Source organism: Gopherus evgoodei, chromosome 5 (assembly GCF_007399415.2).
Source record: "Gopherus evgoodei ecotype Sinaloan lineage chromosome 5, rGopEvg1_v1.p, whole genome shotgun sequence".
Taxonomy (NCBI): domain Eukaryota; kingdom Metazoa; phylum Chordata; order Testudines; family Testudinidae; genus Gopherus; species Gopherus evgoodei.
Genome location: NC_044326.1, coordinates 46,621,229 through 46,643,596, shown reverse-complemented (window position 1 = coordinate 46,643,596; position 22,368 = coordinate 46,621,229). Strand labels below are relative to the sequence as shown.

The 22,368-nt window shown below is 40.5% G+C and overlaps 1 protein-coding gene across 9 annotated transcripts in view; it reads right to left on the bottom strand.

Annotated features, from left to right (window-relative positions):
• Positions 1–884: 884 nt before the first annotated feature.
• LIMCH1 (LIM and calponin homology domains 1) overlaps positions 885–22,368 on the bottom strand; it is a 305,429-nt gene continuing 283,945 nt past the window's right edge. For 6 of the 9 annotated variants that reach the window (XM_030563849.1, XM_030563847.1, XM_030563848.1 and 3 more), the window contains 5 exons: positions 20,473–20,596; positions 18,606–18,692; positions 10,082–10,190; positions 7,454–7,556; positions 885–2,707 (listed from right to left, as the gene is read on the bottom strand). In XM_030563849.1, coding sequence (XP_030419709.1) covers positions 2,682–2,707; positions 7,454–7,556; positions 10,082–10,190; positions 18,606–18,692; positions 20,473–20,596 — 449 coding nt within the window. In that variant the 3' untranslated portion in view covers positions 885–2,681. The remainder of the gene's footprint in view (positions 2,708–7,453; positions 7,557–10,081; positions 10,191–18,605; positions 18,693–20,472; positions 20,597–22,368) is intronic. The other 3 variants (XM_030563851.1, XM_030563858.1, XM_030563850.1) reach the window with 2 other exon arrangements.

Here is a 22,368-nt window from a genome sequence, read left to right as displayed (position 1 = left end):
ACTTATGTTTGAATTGGAAAAAGCTAGGCCTTAGCCTGCTTGAACTGCCAAGTAACAGTCTCCAAATGAAAAAATAAATCAAATATTAACAAACCATTGGCAATTAGCATTTAGAAAATGTTCTGTGCTGGTGACCAGTTGTTCATTATGGAAAAACACTGTGTGGTCTAAGAATGCTGCTTTGTTTTGCTTTACATTAGTTTTGGTACATATACAATTAGCCACACTAAAATATGTATATACGAAAAAATGAGAGAAAGGAGGGCTACATTTTCAAAAGGCTTCAATCAGAGATCCATTTGTGCGTTTGCAACTCTGCACATAAAAACTCCAATTTGCACATGCATTTTGGCTCCAGTCATGCCTCTGCTAAAATCACTGGGAGTTTACCACTGACTTCACTTGTACACTCAGGTGACTGATTTATACATCTAAATCTTATCACCTGTGTGCATAAGTGTTAATGACTAAATATTAAATGTTCACACTCAAGCATGCAAAAATGGAAGTCATGTTTTGAAAATTATGCCCAGAATATAATACATTTACATACCTTTAGTGTAACATTTGGAGTTAGACAGCTGTAAAAAGTACTTTATAAAAATCTGTATTTTGAATTTTCATATTGTGCATTATTTGCAATAAAGTATTATGATGACAACATGCAAAGTGTAAACATGTAAACATCAAGGTTATCAAAACATTTAACAGTAAATCATGCAAATGGTTAATCAAAACATTGGATGTTGCTCTATATATCCAAACGTTTCTTTAATATTTTTGTAGGGTTTTTTAAAAATAAAATAACCCCCACGTGAAGTCCTGTGAGCTTTACTCTTGGGATTTATTGCATCCATAAGTCACCACTATGTGCAACAACTTCGCATTTTCTAAGGCACAGTTTTAATGAAATAATGTGTAACTTTCTATTAGACAGCAACGTCTTAAAATTACAACATTGTACAAATGTTTTCAGTGACAAAGTATTTCTGCATGAGCATGCAACTTGCACGCAAAGAACTGTCTAGCATTTTAAATAAATAGATGCTATCAATATAAACACTTAGAAAAAATTATTGCTTACCTAATATCCACTTTATTTCCTTTTACCAACATCAAAAGACAATGGATGTGTACATATTCTGTCACATACAATAAGGAATCTCTTAATTTAGTTGACCATGGTTTTAAGGTAGAATAAATAGATTTTTTTTTCATTTTAAATCACATCTTAAGTTGCTAAGTGTGATTTTTTGAATAACTTCTCCTTTATCAGCCTGCTAAAATTCGCCATGTAATACAGTTAGAAATCAGTACTGTAATATTTTACAACTGTAATGTGTGAGCTAAATTTTAGGGTATATTCTTGATCTATACACCCACAGCTTCAGTTTCTATTTCAGGGAGCTACTGGTATGCACTAATAGTAGAATATATTTATGATAATGCACAGAGTGCAACTGACCCAAATGCGCTTAATAGTTTTGTTGGGTTTTTTTTGTAAAGTGTGACAGATTGGACCTCATCCTGCATTCTTTATACACTCACAAATCCCACTGACTGCAATGAGAGTTGTATATACAAGGAACACAGGTTCAGGACCACTGATGTACCGCACTGAATCACAGCTGTTTATAGTTTGACACATTCTAATTATATTGACCCTTTATGGGAACCAAATCAACCCGTCTGGTTTGTAAATGTATTTCTACTACATAGAATCTCATTAAGATATCAGATTCATAAGATCTGCTAATTCATTTGTAACAACTCTACTGGCCATGAGAAAATTACAAGCCAGTAGATCCGTTTAGCTGTACCAACAACCACCAACCCACCTCTGGTAGATTCAGCTTCATCCACGTCAGCCCCCCAAGAATTTGGTAGTATTGTATAATTCTGTACATGTTAAGAAAAGATTTCCTCTTTATTATCCTAGTGTGGATTTTTGCAATTGCTAATGGCATACACTCTTTCAAGGTTAATGAAGAAATCTTTATTTGATAGACTATTAAACTATAGTGTTGACCATTACTTGATGTATACACATATTGAAAAAAAATCCTAATGCTAAAGGTGCAATAATTTATTTGTATAACTCCTACCCTCCACTGAAGATAATATAAAACAAAATGTTTCAGAATTACAGTATGTATTATTAAACTAGTGTCTTTGTGTAAAAAAGTTAATAGTTTCAGTAATAACAGAAAAGTCACATGATGTTTAGTTTTGCAAATGCACTAATTTGATGCTATCTTTAAATCATCTCATCTCGAATTGACATATTCTAGAACTTCCATAAACATTCTGTAAACTTATTTTAATTCCTAGAAGTATTAAAACAAAATAGATTTATAGAATCTTTTCTGGCTTTGAAAAGACCAAAATGACAGATTTTAAATCATAAACATATCGGAAAACATGGAAATTCTCTTTTTTAATATTTCAGATACGAATTACCAAATGTTCTTCATACATATTATGCAAATTCATTAAGAAAGGGAAAAATGATACTGCGCTTTAAAGTAGCAGATGCAGCCTTTTATGTGAGCATTTCAAAATGAGATGGGAGCTATGAAGTCCATGGATATGAGCTCTTACAAGTGATTGTCTGGAAGCAGCCCCAGGGACATGATGGGGAAGCTCCTTCTTGCAGCAAGTTTTTAGGACTGAAATTCCTGTCACAAGGTTGTTGGCTGCCCAGCAGCTAAATTAAAAAATAAAACCATAGTAACAGTTACAAAGGTGACAAATCCTGACACTTGTCACTTTTAAAACAATGGAGTAGATAGGATTTCCCTCATGTGACATTTATATGCAAGAAATTCTGGCAAGAGTTTTACAACTCAGTAATGCCCCTAGTTCTACAGTCAATTAAGGATATAAATTAGGCACCAACTGAGGGTGGAGGGAGAGAAGTATATAAATATTGGCCTAGCAGGAATTTATCCTTTATGTTTGAAAGACAAATTATCTCCTTTGTATTGCTAGCACATTCTGCATGCACTTCCAGTCAATTTACCCACACAATTATGACAAAAACAATATTATGGTAGAACAACATGGCGGAGGTTGATAAGTCATCTTTAGTCAATTCCATTGTGCCAATTTTGCATTATATGACTGCACACAATGATCAGAAGCAGCCTCCTCCTGTAACCAGGCAATACACAAGTTAAAGAAGAGCGTTAACTACTTTGCCTTAGAACTTCATCAGTGTCTCATGTATAACATTAATGATATGGATAAGAATATTTCTGGGGTTTTTTTTAAGTTTATCTGTATTAATTTGTTGTTCTAAAAAGATAAGCTATCATAAACTGCAGTCACTTATTTAAAAAAAAATACCCTGGCCACTTAGTTTTCTCCTAGAAAAATAGAAGACACGTTGACATACATATTTTTCTATTTCAAGTTTTTAAACTGGTGTATTCATTATGAAATAAAGTAATTTGGAGCTTCAGGCAAACTTCTGGTAGGCAGCTGTTCTGCAAGTGTATCCACACCCCTCTCAGCCTCTTATTTGCACAACTTCTGGTTAGTGTAAGGGCACTAACATTGTAGTACCATGTCCTCTATTTCAGACAAACTATCTTCCACATTTTTTTTATATAAATAAAAGCCAAACAACATACAGATAAACCATTTTAACTGTTGAAGGCCAACAAAATCAACCCCTCTAGAACTCCTAAACTTGGACTATTCGTCCACTTTTGGAACTTAAGCACAAGTGGGTAATTTTTTAAAATTTTGAATCAAAAGAAAAGCTCCTGAGCAGAGACACTGAAGAAAGAGGCCAATTTTCAGTTTAGAGAAAACACCTGAAGGTGAGCTAGGAAATTCTGAAAACATTATTTGTATTACCCTAGCACCTGGGAGCCCTAATCATGGACCAAGACCCCTTTGTGCTAGGCACTGTACAAAACACAGAATATGAATTTGTAATGAAAACAAAGAACTTTAAATCACACATGCACAAGTGACTTCACTATAATATAGTATTTTCTTCTACTTTCTAACACAAAGTTGTAATAAAACTGCAGAAGACAACTGCTATCTCACATGTACTGAGCAGTAATACTCTACAGTGCCCTCTCTTGTAAATCGGATCACAACCCTCTTTCAAATAAACAAACAAAAATTGGGGAAGGGAAAGAAAAAAATATTGAATTTTCTTCCAATTTTTATATATAGCTAGAAACACAGACATACATTTATGGCCAGTTCCTCACCTACTTGAGTAAGAGTTTGCATGGTCAAGCCTATAGATATGAAGAAGTATTTCTAAAATTTCTAATTTTGTTTGGTTTGATATAAAGTGCCTAAAAGCATTTCATAACACAAATAAAAGCAACTGTGCAAATGGATGAGAGGCTGTACAGCAGCACCCTCTATCTCTAAGAATATGGAAATACTTCTAAACTCAAAAATCAATACATTAGGACTGAGTACAAGTTGTGGATGGACCAGAGTATTTTTGTTCCTTGACTTACAGAGCCAGACTTTTTTGGCGAGGGGAAGAAATAATACGGGGGAAGGAAGAGGACCCTGTGTTTTGTCCCATCAATAGCAAACATGTCCTGGATATTCGGTATTCAACAGAAATTTCAGATCAAGTCTAGGGTGGTGATCTGTGTTTTTCTCCACACACCCTTCCTTTCATGCAGAATAAAAGTGCAGTGTATTTCCTATGTACCTGACCATGGGCTGGCAGGAGGGAAAGGAAGGAAAGGGGTTAAAAATTCTGTAGTAATTTGATATCCATCACATGTAGATTGCATAGTAGATAGGAACAAAATCTGGACTACACCAAGTGGTAGTACCGTCCTACACTCCCCAGTGACAAGTAAGAGATCCATGAACAGGAATCTCATGGACATACAAGGTCCAAGTGTGCTGCAGGGGCCACGTATTTAGACATTAAATGGGATGGTGTGTCTAATACTGCTTAACAGGGACCCTTATGTCAATTAAAGAGCAATATTCATGGGCTCTTAAGTCTTTTTGGACAGAAAGAGGATTAAAGTGGGACAGGGTGGTGTTAGGGGTGACCAGACATTCTGTTTTTAAAGGGACAGTCCCAAAGATGTCCCAACTTTTTCTTGAAAATGGGCAAACTGTCCTGTATTTTCTGTCTCCTGCACATCAGTACTGGTGGGTTCTGCTATTGGCTGGATCCCTGCTTGCCAGCCTCCCGCTGACCAGCCGTGAATGGGAATGGTCCAGTGGCCAGCAATGGGGGTGGGTGTGCAAGGCTGGTGAAGATGCAGCGCATGGGGCCGGCTGCTCCTCCACTGGTCCGTCAGCACAGCATCTGCTGCATGCTGGCTCTCAGCCAGCAGGGCCCAGCCTCCCGTCCCATTTCCGGCTGGCGCTGGCTGTGCACTACAAGCTGCGATGGCTGGTGAATGAGGGCGGGTGCCAGGCCGCGGCCGGTTACATGTCGCCTCTGCTGCCCACCCATCGGCCCTTTACGTGCTCCCCATCTCACTGTCTTCTCCCTGCTTTGCCCCTTTGCGCCCTCCCTGGCCCCACTGCTCCTCCATATCCCTCCGACAGGGTACATTCCACTCCCAGCGCTATAAGGAGAACTAGCCCCTGGTTGGAGTGCTCAGCTCACCAACAGCCTGACCGGCAGGCTCCTTCTTTCCCCCACTGCCTCCAGCTGGGCTGGCACCCTGGGAAATCACAAGACCCTCTGGCTTGGGGCATAAACGCCGACTCTGTGGATGCTTTGGGGCTGGAGCACTCACAGGGAAAAATAAGTGGGTGCTCTGCACCCACCAGCAGCCATGCTCCCCTCCACCCCACCTCCTGCTCCCTCTCCCCCTCCAGTGCACTGTGTCCCCACTCCTCTGCCTACCTCCCAGCATTTCCTACCCAGCCACCGCCAAACTGCTATTTGGCACCGTTAGCACGCTCTGGGGGAGTTGGGGGGATGGGAGGAGCGGGAACGTGGCACACTCAGTTGAGGAGGCGGGGAAGAGACAGGGCTGGGGCGGGGATTGGGGAAGGAATTGAAATATTGGCAGGGAAGGGGTGAAGTTGGGGCAGAGACTTTGGGGAAGGGGGTGGGGGCCTCATGGAAGGGGTGGAGTGGGGCAGGACTGGGGGAGAAGGGGGGGTCGAGCACCCAGGGGAAAGAGGGGAAGTTGGTGCCTATGGCTCAGGACTCTAGCTAGGAGGAGTCAAGCCCTGCATGTGCCAAAGCCCCACACAGTGCTGCCATGGAGAAACCTCTCTGCCCCTCAGCTAAGCTCTGGAGTGGCAGCGGGGGCCCTGCCCCAGGGAGCAAGTGACTGCTGTTCCCTACGCACCCTCCCCTACTGAGCTACCTCTCTGGCCTGTGATTCACTGAAGTCCCTGCAGTCAGGTTCCCTGGGCTCTAGTGCATGATGCAGCCTTAGGACTTAACCCCTTCCTGCCCGCACCGTAGCCAGAAGTGGCTGGGTTATGTCGGTGGCCAACAGCAGCCTGGAGATGTTAGCTGCCTTTCAATGCTGTGCGGGTAGGAAGGAACAAGCTGCTTCCGGCTGGGGGTAGGGGTTGGGGGGGGAAAGAGATGAGTTCTGCAAAGACATGGGTCAGGTCATCCCTTTCTTCCCTCTTCCTCCTTTGTGGCTGGAAGCAGCTCCCACCCCTTCCCTCCTGCAGAGTGCAGAAAAGCTGCTGCTGGCCACATTCTGGTGTGAACCCTGGCAGCAATCTGGAAGGGGGGGGGAATGTGACCCTACATGCCCCCCCCCCCACCATGTGTTGCCTCGGGAAGACAAGGTGCCAGGTACCAGGAGAGGAAGGCCCATCCCAGGGACCAAATCAGGCCTGGCTGGCTGAGAGCACAGGGCAGGGAGGGTTGGGTCAATTGGTCAACCCCCTATGTAAGAGAGGTGTACAGGAGTGTGTCACCTCTCCCCGTGTGTGTGTGGGGGGAAGGTGGTGTCTGTGTCACCTCTCCCAATATGAACTCTAAAGCCTTAAAGATAAGAATGTAAATAAAAAGAATCCAACTACACAGTGTTTCTTTTTAACGGAGGCTCAGTCAACTTGATATTAATTTGTTTGATTGCCATCGAACTCGCTTGAATATCAGTAATTTCCCGAGTTTCCTGTATTCAGCATAGGTGATGGTGAACGCATTCAAGGCTGTTACACAGGGAAACTTCCCATCCTCTCAAAAATATGAACAGCAATTAAAAATTGAGTACATTTACAATACCAAACATTATTCATGCATTACATTGAAAAGCTAAAATAAAGGGTGAATAGGACTGGGAGATTTTTGATGGCAATTGACAGTAGAAACAACTTAATATTTTTATGTTACATATCAACATATGCACAGTTAGTAAATACCTAAACATCTTCCAACAAGAATGACAAGATTAACTCTAAAATGTAGTGTGGAAGGGAAAACATCATGGATACCTATCTTAAAATGCAATCTGGTACTTACTTCTGGATCTGATGTAACAATCATTGCAGTTGAGAAGACCATTTCTAATCCTGACATCAGTTCCACTTGCTGCATCTCCAAGCTGTCCCTTGCAAATTCCACACTATTGGTTGAAGAAGAATGGAGAGGGTAAGGTTTATGGGATAGGTTTCTTTTTCTCTCTCTCATTTTTTCCAAGATTTGGATTTTCATTTCATGAGTTCCTTGTGAGGTGAAAAAAAGATTTCATGTGGTCTAAAAGCAAGGTTTTTAAAGCGGGCTATATTTAGGGCTTTATCCCATAAGTCTTCACTTAGACTAAATGCACATTAAAATCAATGAGGGTTTTGCCTAAGATATTACTAGAGAACTGAGCCCTTTGTGACAGGCAAACCTCAGAAAGGTCAGAGGTTGCACAGATGAAGATGGTTATTGAACGCTTATCTAAATGTATGCTGTGTAAATCAGGCTGGAGATGTGAGACCAGGTGTTCTCTTGAGATTTCTAGAAATCACCAGCTTAGCTGACTGAGAAATACCATAAGAACAGTCTCTCTCAGACTATTTCTACTTGAGGACTTGGTGAAAATCAGAAAAGCACATTCATGAAGACATTGGAAAATGCCTGCATGCATACCCCTTTCTGAGGCAAAGCAAATTTCAGATTGAGGCAAAGGTTAGCTCTGGTTTTTGTTTTAGAGGAACAGGTTTGTCCACCTTTACTTATATGCTGCCTCCTTTACAAAGTAAATGCTAGAAGCAGCAATTTGGGATCTATGGATATTTTTGATTAAGATGCTGGTTAAAAAGTTCTGCAATCGTTTTTCAGCTACCTGGTCAATATCATCATGGAGGCTCTGCAGTTTTTCCTGTTTCCTCCCATATGTAGTAGGAAGATGCAAAATTTAAATAATCATTGGATGTAACACAAAGGTCACCAAGTACTAAGTACACTGTACTAGCGCAAACATTTGAAATGGGAGCAAGTGATGGAATGTTTGACCCATCATCCTGCCATTCAACACTTACATTCTGTCTAAACAGAGATCTTAACTGTTTAGCATCTAATTAGTAAGAAAGTCTGTTCAAATACAGAATAAAGATGGCTACATTTGGAATTTCAAAGCGCTGCTGCGGCAGCGCTTTGAAGTGTGAGTGTAGTCAGAGCGGCAGCGATGGGAGAGAGCTCTCCCAGCGCTGCATGTAAACCACATCCCTTACGGGTGTAGCATGCAGCGCTGGGAGCCACGCTCCCAGCGCTGCTGCCCTGATTACACTGACGCTTTACAGCGCTGTATCTTGCAGCGCTCAGGGGGGTGTTTTTTCACACCCCAGTTGCAGCGCTGTAAAGTGTGAGTGTAGCCAAGCCCGGAGTGGATGGGCCACTACACAAAGTAAAACTATTTCCCCATGTCTACCCCCCTCCCCCCGAAGTTCCTCACATCTCCTTGTCAATTGCTGGAAATGGGCCATTTTCATTACCACTACAAACAGTTCTTTTTCTTTCCTGCTGATAATAGCTCACCTTAACTGATCACTCTCCTTATAGTATGTACAGTAACACCCATTGTTTCATGTTCTCTGTGTGTATATATCTATATATCTATCTTCCTACTGTATTTTCCACTACATGCATCCGATGAAGTGGGCTGTAGCCCACGAAAGCTTATGCTCAAATAAATTTGTTAGTCTCCAAGGTGCCACAAGGACTCCTGTTCTTTTTGTTCAAATACAGTTCTCTAGAAAAGTGTCAGCACAGTTTCAAACCTCAGTGACTGGGTCACAGAAAATGTTTCTTGATGTACGGTTTGTTTTGCACCTGAATCTCAGGTGTGCTGAACAGTCAGCATATACTTCACAAGACAATGTGTAAAAGAAAAGAAATTAAAGTGACAGGTACTTTATCACTAAGCATTTCTAAACTGATAGAGTATAATTCATATACTGTATAATTTTTTCTAAGTGAAAGCTCTCCAAGATGAATCTGATCAGTTGAAAATGGGTGGGGTGGGGGAGGTGGTCAGAATTACTTCGAAAGATTCATTTGGTACATTATTTAAGCACAATTCATCAGATACCAGCACTCAAATATTTTATACTTGGAAATTACATGTAAACTGGACATTAACCAGCGTCCCTAGGGTGACCAGACATCCTGATAAAATCGGGACTGTCCCGATATTCAGCTGTTTGTCCCGCGTCCCGACAGAACTATTGTCGGGATACCATTTGTCCCGAAATTTGGTTTCGGGGGCGCTCCAACTTTTTTTGTTTTTTGTGCTTCCGTGGCACCCTGCCCCCGCATGTGTCCCGATATTTTGGTTTTGTCATCTGGTCACCCTAAGTGTCCCTAACTTCTGTTATGAGATTGTGGAATAACATCTGCACAGTTACTTGCTAATAAATCACAGGTCTTGGTTCAAATTATATAACCCTTGGTGTAACTATTTGATAGGAAAGAAACAAAGTTAGACCATTCTAACTCCTCTTCAATAAAAATGCATAACAGTGGTGCAGAATAACAACTTCCTCTTCCTTCCATTTCCAGTGTTCATGATCCCTAATTACAACATACTTTCTTCCCACAGTAACCATGACACAGGTGGAATGAAATATTTTTTAAACAACCAAGATAATAATGAAGTCATACCCTGAAGCAATGAATGTGAAAATATAGACCGAGTGTTTCAATAATCATGGCAGCTCCTTTTCCAAGAGGAAGCCGACAGGCAGAACATAGTTTCTTTCCACTGACAGACCTAAAAGACAATGTATATTTTTAAAAAATGTAAGAGCAATGTACGGCAGAGTGCAAACAAATGTTTATGCAGTTTTATTAAGAGTGGTCTGGAAGAATGAGTGAAGTGCTGGGATTCAGGTGATCCTGAGTTATAATCCTGGCTCTGCCACTGACTCAGTGTGTGGTCTGGGCCAAGCCACTGCACCTCTCTGCCTCAGTTTCCCCATGTGTAAAAATGGGAATAATGCTTATCAACTTATCTCACAGTTGTGCTGTGAAGATTCATTAGTTAGGGGCATATGGACTTTCACTGGGACTTGAAATGCTTTTGATAGTCTCCATTCCTTAAGTGTCTGTATAGTGCTTTGAACGTGTACTGCATCTACAAGCCAAATCAATAAGAGAAGGTGCAGACTGCTTAAATACGATGGCTCTGTTGATGGAGTTAAATAAAAGGAATTATTGCTGTGGATTATTTTTACCCTAATTGAAGATGTAACATCCAAGTGGAAATACATGTGGATTGTCAGTGTTACTAGCATAGCACACTTTTAGGTAAGTTACTTGAAAAAAAATTCAGTGTTAACAGTTAAGTTTCAAATAATAAAATAATTCAGAAACTCACTTCTCCATCAGAGAAGTCATGCATCCGACAAAGTGGGTATTCACCCACGAAAGCTCATGCTCCAATACGTTTGTTAGTCTATAAGGTGCCACAGGACTCTTTGCTGCTTCTCGATCAGGGAAAACTGAGTTATGGAGTTTCTTGAATTATTTACAACCAAACTGTTAGCATGGAATTTTTTCAAACAATTTACTTAAGTGTGTTTTAAATCCTTCCTCACTGCTCAGCTTTGCCATGATGCCTGTAAGAAATCAGCCAGTTAACAACAGTGATTGTTGGGGGATAACTGGAACTTACATTTGCCGTTTAAAAATCATTATAAATAACATATGTAAAATTGTATATGCTTGAATATATTCCCCTCTCCTCGTTCCTTCCACATTTTAGTTCTTCAGAACCGGGAGTATGACTTTTTTGTGTTTGTACAGTGCTCAGCAACATGGGCCCTGATTCTGAAAAGGACCTTGTCTCTTGGCACTAGTGAATTAACAATAATAAATCAGTTTCTAGGTACAGGTAGGAGAGAAATTTCTCAATGATTCATGAGTTTCAAATGAATGCTTTGATGTGTACTTAGGCAGTGATAAGACAACATACAGTACTTACCCTTACCTTTATTTGTGCCGCAACATAACAATAAGGCACAAAAGAGTGTGCATTTGTAGTCCACTGGTGTGTACCTTGGCTATATTATGAGAGAACAAAGGCAAATTCCTCTTTATCCACCAGAAAAGTGCATTAATGCACACCCTGCACTAGGTCATTGCTATCGGAATACGGTTTGTTAAATTTTACATTTAAAAAAACTCCCTGAAAATATAGTTTTGGGTGTTTATGCACTATATCCTTCCACTATGTCAAGTACTCCCTAATAAAAAGATAAGAGAAAAGTAATAGGGAAAAGGTTATAAACAAACACATTCCTCCAATTCTCTTTTAGCTTCCCAAAGAGAAGCAAGAACCAGATGTTGGCAATAACAGGCAGGCAGAAGTCTAAAACTAACAGTGTTTTGTGCTTGATTTTGAAAAGTTGGCCTTAACATCCCATGAGCAGCCGCACCTATACATGAAAAACATCATGGACCTCAAATCAGGAGATCTTTGAAGCGATGTCTCTTAGCAGAAAAGTCAAATATCTCCATATTAATGATAGAAGGATGCTGTGTTAATGGGCATAAGATCATCTCAGAATATTCCCTTGCAATCAGTATAGAGAGGAATCAAGGGGGCATAGATGAAAGTCATCTCAAGTACTGTAAATTGGTCTCAAAATACATTACATCCTCAAACAGATGCCACATCTGCACGTGTTAAATCATTTTTTAGAACAAATACCACTTTAGGTGAATGTGACTGGGAATTACCAATTGCTGCTAAGATGCTGCAATTCATAAATCACTAGGATGTAATGCTCTTGACTATAAGCACTGAACAGTAAGATGTAAGACATTTAAAACTCTACATTAAAATCCTTCGGAGAATCCGTTCTCCTAGAGTGATCAAAAGTAGCAGCAGTAGATAAAAGAAAAAAAATCAAAGTTAATTTTTTCTTAGGATACCCGGCAAATCCAGTCTTTACTTTTAATCTTCAGAGAGAAGTGGTTTTCAGAAGTGTTGAAAACATGCAGTTCTCACTGATTTTAAGGGGAACTGAAGGTGCTTAGCTTCTCTGAAAACTAGGTCACTCATTTACAGACTCTTTGGGCAAGGACTATATTCACTTTGGGTGAGTCTCACACACTGCCCTGGTCCCTTTATGCTGGGTAAAAAGGGCTAGGAGCAGTCTTAAAGGGGCTCTAAAAGCCTCTGCTCCAGCTGGGGAAGAATTCCCTCAGCAAAGGAACTGAAGAGGACAGCTGCAGGTGTCTTCCAAAGACTCCTACACAAGTCCTGTCACAGGGGGCATACTGGGGGTGGGAGGGGCATGTAAGGGATGGGTGGGCATGTGGTTGCAGTAGGTAGTGTTGGAATGATTCTGGGCAGCACTGCTGGCCAGGGACAGGCCTACAGAGTTATCCAAATTACATTGGGGTTGCTCTGCCCTCTGCAACAGCCTAGGATTGGGAAGCCATAAAAGTGGCTTAAAGCCACTTCAGCACCTCCCCTGGGGTTCCACGTTCTGCACAGCATGGAATCTCCTGCTGCAAGTACAGTGTAAGCACACTGCGGGCAACTGTTTAAAATACATTACATCTAGACTTGCAGGACTACATTTACAAAGAGGCATCCGAGCACAGAGCGCACACATTAAAAAACAATCCAAAACTAATCAAAATCTGGTTACTATAATGCTTTCAATTTTCAAATTCTTCTTAATGGTGCAGAAGCTATTGTGGGCCTCACCGAGAAAGCAGCAACACTGGGATGGCCCTGGGGCAAACTCTGAAAGTGTAATTGCATTTTAACCATTGTAGTCTTCTAATTGTGTCCAAATTAAGCCTATAAATGCAAACATAATTAATTTTGATTTATTTAAAGGCATTTTGCAGGGTACAAGGTAGGGATGTAAATATCATTAAAAAAGTTAACCATTTAAATGATTAAAATTCTATTGTTTAAATGGTTAACCAATTAAAGGGAGAGGGGCTGGGGTTGCTTTGGCTGGCGAGGCCAGGGCTGGGGTTGATTAGCCAACTGTGGGGCTGGGGACGGCTGGACAACTGGCAGGGTGAGCTGGGGTCCGGCACTGCATGACTGGGGCTCGGGTCCAGCCAGCGAGGGTGGGATCTGGCATGGCATGGGACCGGGATCTGTCTGGCACGGCATGGCCAGGGGTTAACTGTTAATCGGTTAACATTTTACATCCCTAGTACAAGGTGGCTCAGTGGGATAGAACACCATTCTCCTCTAGGTCACAAAGTCAATTCCAGTCTGTTATTGGTAGTGATCATACGTTATTACCACTTCATAGCTATTCCTTGTTGGCCTACTGTATCTGAAATATTTTGGAGATCTAGTTCCTAGAAGACCTGAATCTACATCTGTAGAAAGAAGCTTCATCATAATCACTATCCTTACTGGGAGTATTAGCAGAGAGGCCAAGTATTAGGGTTGAGAGGTCTCTGGAAATTAGAGCATCCAGGCCAAGACTGAGTCACAGTGGTGCAGACTGCCACGTTTTGGCTCATTACCACTTCCAGTACTGCTGATAGAGTACCTCAATGACTAGTGTGAATCTGACATTTTCCAGGAGTCCTAGAATTCACTAAAAGTTCAAACAACAACAAAAACCGAGGTTTCAATGCTTAGTTCTCATTTGCCTGCAAATTCAATTGCTGAGGGAATCCTTAGATTAAAAATCATTTTAAAATGGATTCCAGTACAAAGAGTGAAAATAAAAACAGACTGTTTTACTCTGCAAATTGGGTCTCCAGGGGAAGAATTTTTTTTAAAAAAACTCACGATTCTAGTTTTGAAACAAACACTTATTGAGAGGATTGGAATTTTATTAAAAAGTGTTTGTTTCTATCAACTGTGGTAATGTGAAGCATCCACTTGCTACTGATTTATTTCTGATTGCAGAAGCAGCTAGTTGAACAAAGGAACAAATAACTTTTAGGCACTGTGGGTAAAATTTTCCAAACCACCTAAGCGATTTAGGAGACTAAATCTCATTTTCAAAAGCGACTTGGGCATTTAGGACCCTACATCTTATAGAAAATCAATGTGACTTAGGTTCCTAAGTTGCTTAGACTGCAACTATATGCACAAACAGTTTCCTATGGTTTTAGATTTTGCTCTGCAAGTGAGGAGGGTTTTTTTGTGCAATTACATAAGCAAAATCTCCCTTTTCCAGTACGTTCAACACAAAAGCTAAAAATGCATTTTTGAAAATGTAACCCACACTGTTTTATCATGTTTCTCAAGCGATAATTTGATCCCCAATGCCAGAAATCATGATGTTCCCCTCAGCAAATGCTAATTTAAGCAGTAGTTAGATTGCCTGCACTTTGGTACCCCTTTGGGAATATGAACTAAAAAACTTCCAGTAAGCTTCCTCTCTTTACACCAAAGTATTATAAAATGCAACTGAAAGGCTACACAATAAACCTTGAAGTTTGGTATTGCTAAACTACTTTCCTATATAGACAAAAATATTTTAAGATTCATTCCAGATGCTCCATTTGTCCATAAAAATGAAAAAGTAGCCACATTTTATTCCTGGAGAAAAAAGGGAAGTAGGAATTTTAATTGGGAAATATTAAAGTAAGTAATGTAAACAGGGGCAGCTCCAGGCCCCAGCATGCCAAGCGTGTGCTTGGGGCGGCATGCCGCAGGGGGGTGCTCTGCCAGTTGCCGGGAGGACAGCAGGTAGGGTGCCTTCAGCGGCATGCCTGCAGAGGGTCCGCTGGTCCCGCGGCTCCATCGAAGCCTTGGGACCAGCGGACCCTCCACAGGCAGAGCGCCCCCCATGGCATGACGCCGTGCTTGGGGCGGCAAAATGTCTAGAGCCACCCCTGAATGTAAACATGGCAACACTGTTTTCATTTACTGTACTTTTATTCTCCCAATCAATGATAAAGCCCAATGGAGCCTCCACCATCTTCAGTCCACCAAAACTACTGTTACAACACTCCTCAAAGATCTCTTCTTGTCCAGGTCTTGGCAAACCTTGGTGAATTTATTCCTTTTTTATCCTCTCTGACCAGCTCTTTCTCAAAGTTTTATCTTCTTTTGGTTTTCACATCTAGTTCCTCTCCTTGCTCTTCTCCTAACTCTCTGACTTCATCCAGTGTCTCTCAAAGGACCCTCCTTTCCTCCCCACTCCATCCTTCCTGGGGATCCCATGTAAGGCCATCTTGGGACCCACTTATTCTATCATCACACACTTTTCCTAGGTTAACATCTTCTCATCTGGCGTTAACTATCATCTCTACACCAAAGACTCAAATCCATTTTTATTCTTCTAATCTGTCTCTCTCTCCAACCAATTCTGCATCTCACTCTGTCTCTTCAAATTATTCTCCTGTATGTCTTGCCACTAATTTAAAAATGCAACATGGCCAAAAATTAACTCTTTATCCCAAGCTCTCCCTATCCTGCCACCTATTGTCTGTCACTGCTGACACCACCATCCGCCACCCTGTCACTCAGGTTCATAACTTGGAAGAATAGAAGTTATTTTTGCCATGAACATCCAGGCCACATCCAAACTTTGCAGCTTCTCTCTCTAACATTTGTAAGATCTGATCTTTTTTGTTGCAGTCCCTACAGCTAAAACCCTCATCCGTACACTTGTCTTCCATCTTGATTACTCCTGCTTTAGCTTCCAGATACCCACATTATCCCTTTTAAATCCATAAAAAATGGTGGTCTGATCATCTTTGTCTGTTGCTCTGAGCTTGTTGGCCGCTCTTTGAAAAACCTCACTGGCTTCCCATTCTCTCTCACATCGAGTTCAGATGTCTTACCATCACCACCACTCCCTCATTTGTGCACTTCTCTCACAAGCAGCTTCAGACTCTTCCATGCCATCCCTTATACATGGAATGACCCTGCTGAGTGAATCAGCAAAGCCACTATCCTCTTCCTTCAAACCCCTCTAAGGCCTGGTGATGCATATAAGAAATTAACCAACTAATAAATGCTATGTACAGGGGTACTTGGCAGAGTTGATATTTAAAAACATTTGTACTGTATGTTTTCATGCCCTTCTCCTACCCTTCCTTTGTCCATCTTCTTCGCTTGTAAACTCTCAGGCAGGGACTATATCTTTTTGTGTGTGTTGACAGTATTTCAAATATCATTAAGTGCTACCATAAATACAGACAACCACCACCAAAACAATGAAGCTAGACCAATTTTTCAGGTCTGTATATCGATTACAACTGGTAAAATATTTAAATTCTATAAATTAAGTGTTTTAGAAATAATAATCCCAGAATATTTAAAAGAAAGGTATTTTCATGTTTTTAATAGGAGTAATGACATTGACATCCAGTCCCTTATTTCCAACATACACATAGTTGATTTAGTCCAATTAATCTGAAGCCCAGAAAAGGGACTCAAACCAGGGCACAACTGCTAAAACTATGAAGAAATAATCCAGAATTTAAATAAAGCAAAATATTGTTATGAGCTAGGTGAAACCTGTTATGGGTTGAGATTGACAAGGGTGAACTTCGCCTTCTGTTAACATAACCGTAAACTTAAGCCCCAACTAAGGAAAAGGAGTACGTGAACCCGCCCAGGAGCCTTTGCTGAGTACTGTTTTTGGGAGTGGTGAGATGGTGTATGGGAAGACAGAACAGACTGGAAAAAAAAAAGAAGACCCTGTGTAAGACACACAGAGAGAGCCTGAAGGAACAGGTGAAAGCACCGTGGCCAACCTTGGAAGAAACCTGTAGTGAGGTTTTTAGGTCAGGGATGCAGGCTTGGATCGAAAGGGGACCACAACATATTCTGCAAGCAACAACAACAACAGATCCCATCTGCCATTAGATTATTAGCAAAAACAAGAGAAGAGGTTTAAAATAAAGGCACCAGTGGTTCCACTTCCAGTGCAAATAGCACTAGCAAGAGGGCATACTGTGTAATGAACCGTAGGAGAAATATTCTGTGTTATTTCTAATCATAAAGGAGACCTTCATCAAACATTAAACCAATATTAGAATAAACCACCACCCTCCATTCAGCCAATCCTCTGCTTTGGGTTGGCACTTATGTCTCACTGGATGCTGCGTTGCTCTCTGTGTGAGAGAATTAGGCCTCTAAGGCTAGGTCTACACTGGCGGGGGGGAGGGGTATTGACCTAAGACACAACTTCGCGCGAATAGCGTAGCTGAAGTTGGTGCATCTTAGGTCAATTTACCTGACCACAGGGACGGCGGCAGTTGACCACTGCCACTCCCCCGTCGACTCCACTCGACTTGCTGCGGTGGAGTTCCAGAGTCGACGGCAGAGCGATAGGGCATTGATTTGACCACATCTACACTAGATGCAATAAATCGATCCCCGCTGATCCGGCAGGTAGTGTAGATGTTCCCTAAGAGATTAGCATGAGTGTGGGGATATCAAAGGAACCAACATGTGCTTCAAGTCTGGGAATTATGGACAGGATTTCTGTCAACAAGCATTAGAATGTCAGTCTCATGAAGCACTTCCTCAACTAATCTTAAATAAATATACTTTCCCTACTGCAGCTAAAAGCTGGATTAAATTTGAAAATCTTAAACACAGCTGAAAACACTTGAAGTGATATTTTGATACTAGTGAATCAAGATTAGTGTTGCATATACGGGGAGAATAGAGCGATTTATGATCAAGACCCCCCACACACTCCGTCTCTTTTCTAGTTTTATGCAGGAGGTGTTGGACATATAGACCAAAGCCTGAATTGTTTTTTTACTTAAATTGTGCTGCTGAAAAGCTCTGCTATGTGTGTTTCAAATGAATAGTAATGTACACTGATAACAGGAGTGGTAGCTCCCAAAAAGTCTGATCCTGCTGCTGCAAAGCACTTAAGCATGTGCTTAAACTTTAGTTATGTGAATAGTCCTGAGCCAATGGATGTCCTCCTGTGTTTATAGTTAAGCATGTGCTTAAATGCTTTGTTGGACTAGGGCTTATATTATATTTGGAATTATATAGCAATGTTGAGTCCCATAAACTAATGTTTGCACTGAACTGCATTATGGGCAAAAAAACCTCAACATTTATGATGATGGAAAATTACACATTGCAGGGGACATTTGAAAATACCAACAATGGTAAAATAATATTAATAGAATTGAACTGCTACAATTTATCTTTGAAGTTTCCCTTAAAGTTATATTTTAAAAGAATTAGTCTGCAAAATTCCTTATTGACCTTTGATATCTGTTGGGTGAGTGGTTTTGAGGTGTAGGAGAACATGGAGATGACAGCCCAGGCCTGAAATTCTCATGATAGCCTGTCCTAAAATACAGAAGAGCAAGTTGCAGTAAGATTAAAAGTAAATAAATAAAAATCCTAGCAGTCTCATAGGGATGAGGTAAATATAATCCAGAACTAAAATTTAGCTCTGCTGCTTAAATGCAATCTCTAAAGTTAGTAAACTATAATATAAACAATCACTGTTATTTTGACATAAAGAAGAATAAATAATTTTTGAAGTGTTGGTCTAGCAAGAATAATTATTCATATTGAACAGTAGCTTCATCGCAGGCCCCCAAATAACTGGGCAAGAGATGCAGGAAGAGCTGAGCAAATAATTTGTACTGAAAAATTATTAGACCAATTTCACCTCTCTCTGCTCAAAAGTTGGGTGTGATCGGATCATGTTTTGCTTATATGCATTAATTATTAATTGAATAATTTCAATACTAATTCTCAATGTGTGAATTGTTCACAAGTAGTTTGCTGTGGTATTAGATGGCTGAAATTCAAACTAAACTGGTTAGTTTTGATTGGACACAACTCCCATGGTATATTTCTACTCCTAGACTTAACAAATAGCACAAATAGCTATAATGAAAATAATAAATGAGGAAAAACCAAGAGAGGTGAAACAAGAGTTATAGGTGAGGAATGAGACATTCATTTGTATAAAAGTTTGTGTTAACGTATATTAACAAACAGATCCTCATCAATGCTTAATTGTGAGCTCTAAAATATTTCTCTCTCTCTAACATACAGCATTGATATTTCAATTGTGAAACTTAAGTCAAAATGTCTCCCGTACTGAGAGAGCAGAAGCTATCCTTTAGTAATGCTTATGTAGAAATGCAGGGCAAAGTACCAAACAAAATGAAGCCAAAGTGAAGATCCAGAAAAAAATTACTAATCTTAATATTTTTTCTTTTAAATTTCAGAGTGCTGCTATATAGATATCTTTTAAGACAAATAATATGGAAATGGAAAGTAGCAGCCAGAAAGTATTTCAGCATCAGAAGAAAGTTAGTTGATATTTCACTCTTGCCTTGATTACTTTCACTTGGATTGCATTTCTTACGAAATGCAAAGATGAGTATTACATCATTAAAGGTTGGGAAATTGGGTTCTCAAAAGTCAATGGGAGTTTTGCCATTGACCTCAATGGGGCCAGAATTTCCCCCCAGGTGTCTACAGCAATGTCAACTCTGCCACTTTGCATAATCTGTACATATTTACAGTATACAATTAACACAAACATAATACACCTCTACCCTGATATAACGCTGTCATCAGGAGCCAAAAAATCTTACCGCATTATAGGTGAAACCATGTTATATCAAACTTGCTTTGATCCGCCAGAGTGTGCGTCCCAAACCCCCTGGAGTGCTGCTTTACCACGTTATATCCAAATTCATGTTATGTTGGGTCACGTTATATCAGGGTAGATGTGTATATTAACTTCTATACGTTCCAAGGATTAAAGGGCTAAAGAGAAGTCTCTGGATTAATGGCAGCTGGGGTATGGGCTTCAACAGAGAAGTGAGTTATGAGAGAATAGGTCAAGGAACTGAAATTAATAAAGGTTGGTGTTTTGTAGGAAAGCCAGGAACTAGCAACATTTATACATGGTATGATTAATCAGTGTTGCTCCAACAAAATAGCATGTTTTAAAGTAATTTATGAAACACATTGGATAGCATCAAAAAGAAAATCAGAGTTAACAAGACTTCTCAAACTTTACACTATAGTTTACTTATAATGCATTTAGAAAGACATCTCATCACGGGTAAAGGAGGCTAACAAACAAATGTCCATGACCCACCTTCTCCTTTCACCTGGGGAATTATCCTGCTGGCCTATGCTCTGATCCAGAGATGTTTTCTGTCTAACTTCTTCTGAAATGTGTGGTGACTGTTTCGTTAACAACTGTTGACTCCACGACACATCTGAAGTTACAGAGTGGAGTAAACTGAATACTTGAGATAAAAACCATTTGAGAAGATTATTTTTAACCAACATAACTTGTGGATACTAAAAAAAAGTAGTAGTAAGGCACAGAAGTCAAACAGGCTACTGCACGTAGAGAAATAAGGCCAATACAATCTTGTTAATGTTTGTAAGAAGAGACACCAGATTATGTTCAGTATATTTTCCAGTCAGGAATAAATACAGGAGCACTGCAGTTGAGCTACTTAAATATGTTCATACAGACAAAACAAAATGTTTCTCGTCAATGGTCCTGGTGCAGCCAAGCTTCCAGACAACTGCAAGACTCAGTACCCTGCATACATAACTCTTGTAGTTGTCTGGAACCCATTGCTGACCCACAAGCACCAGGGAGAACTAACTTAGGTATTAATAAAAAGAAAGTGGGCTGTTCATGTCTGCTATTCACTCCCACTGTCCCAGTAGCCCTAGCAACACTCTTTTCTCCCTGTGACTCCCCTCTTCCTTTTGGGTCATCTTACAAGCTTTGACAGCTGCTCAGTGGCCCACAGGATGCTCAGTGAATGTGCTTTAAGCCAGTATTCAGTGAGTTCTAGGGAGCCTTCTAGACCTTGTCACACCAGATACCTCTTATCTTTTGAGTGGAAGGGAGAGGACTGCTTGGGCTTCTCCTGAAGAATTTTGCTACTCATAGGTTAGGAAAGGCCTCCCCTTGAAGATATCAACTACTTGGATTAGAGAGAGAGAGACAGAGAAAAAGGGCCTTTGGTCTCCACTCCTCAAAGGCTGAGACAGTCGAGGCATGCAGACTTTTATATGAACAATCTAAGCAACTGGGGGTGGGATGTTACTGGAGAAGTGCATGATCATAGCAAAAGGTAGGTAACCTATCTTCATCATCAAGAAAAGCAGAGCCCTGTTGGGCATTGGGCCATCAAGGGACTGGTGAGAGAGCTGGGAAACTTAAAGGATCAAAGGCAAGAGAAAGGCAATCAAAAGACAACTGGTGGACAAGTTGGGGAGAGCCTCAAAAAGTCTGGTTAGAGTTCAGATAAACAATGGAACTGTTGGATGTTTATCCAAACTTCAATTGTCAAACCTTCTGAAGTTTGCGCATCTCTACTTAAAATGTATTAGTTGAAAAGTCAGTTTTTATTCATGTGTACAAAGATTATGCTACAGGATAATGTTTTCTGTTTTTATCTGTATAGAAGCCTTTAATCAAAATATTGAACATACAATGAAGTTCCCATACGATATACAAACCCACAAAATTTAAACTGTGAATTTGCACTGGAAGCATATAATAATTTAATAGTTTAATAAGAACATAAGAATGGCCGTACTGGGTCAGACCAAAGGTCCATCTAGCCCAGTATCCTGTCTACTGACAGTGGCCAATGCCAGGTGCCCCAGAGAGAGTGAACCTAACAGGCAATGATCAAGTGATCTCTCTCCTGCCATCCATCTCCATCCTCTGACAAACAGAGGCTAGGGACACCATTCCTTACCCATCCTGGCTAATAGCCATTTATGGACTTAACCACCATGAATGTATCCAGTTCTCTTTTAAACACTGTTATAGTCCTAGCCTCCTCAGGTAAGGAGTTCCACAAGTTGACTGTGTGCTGCGTGAAGAATTTCCTTTTATTCGTTTTAAACCTGCTGCCTATTAATTTCATTTGGTGACCCCTAGTTTTTGTATTATGGGAATAAGTAAATAACTTTTCCTTATCCACTTTCTCCACAACCCTCATGATTTTATAGACCT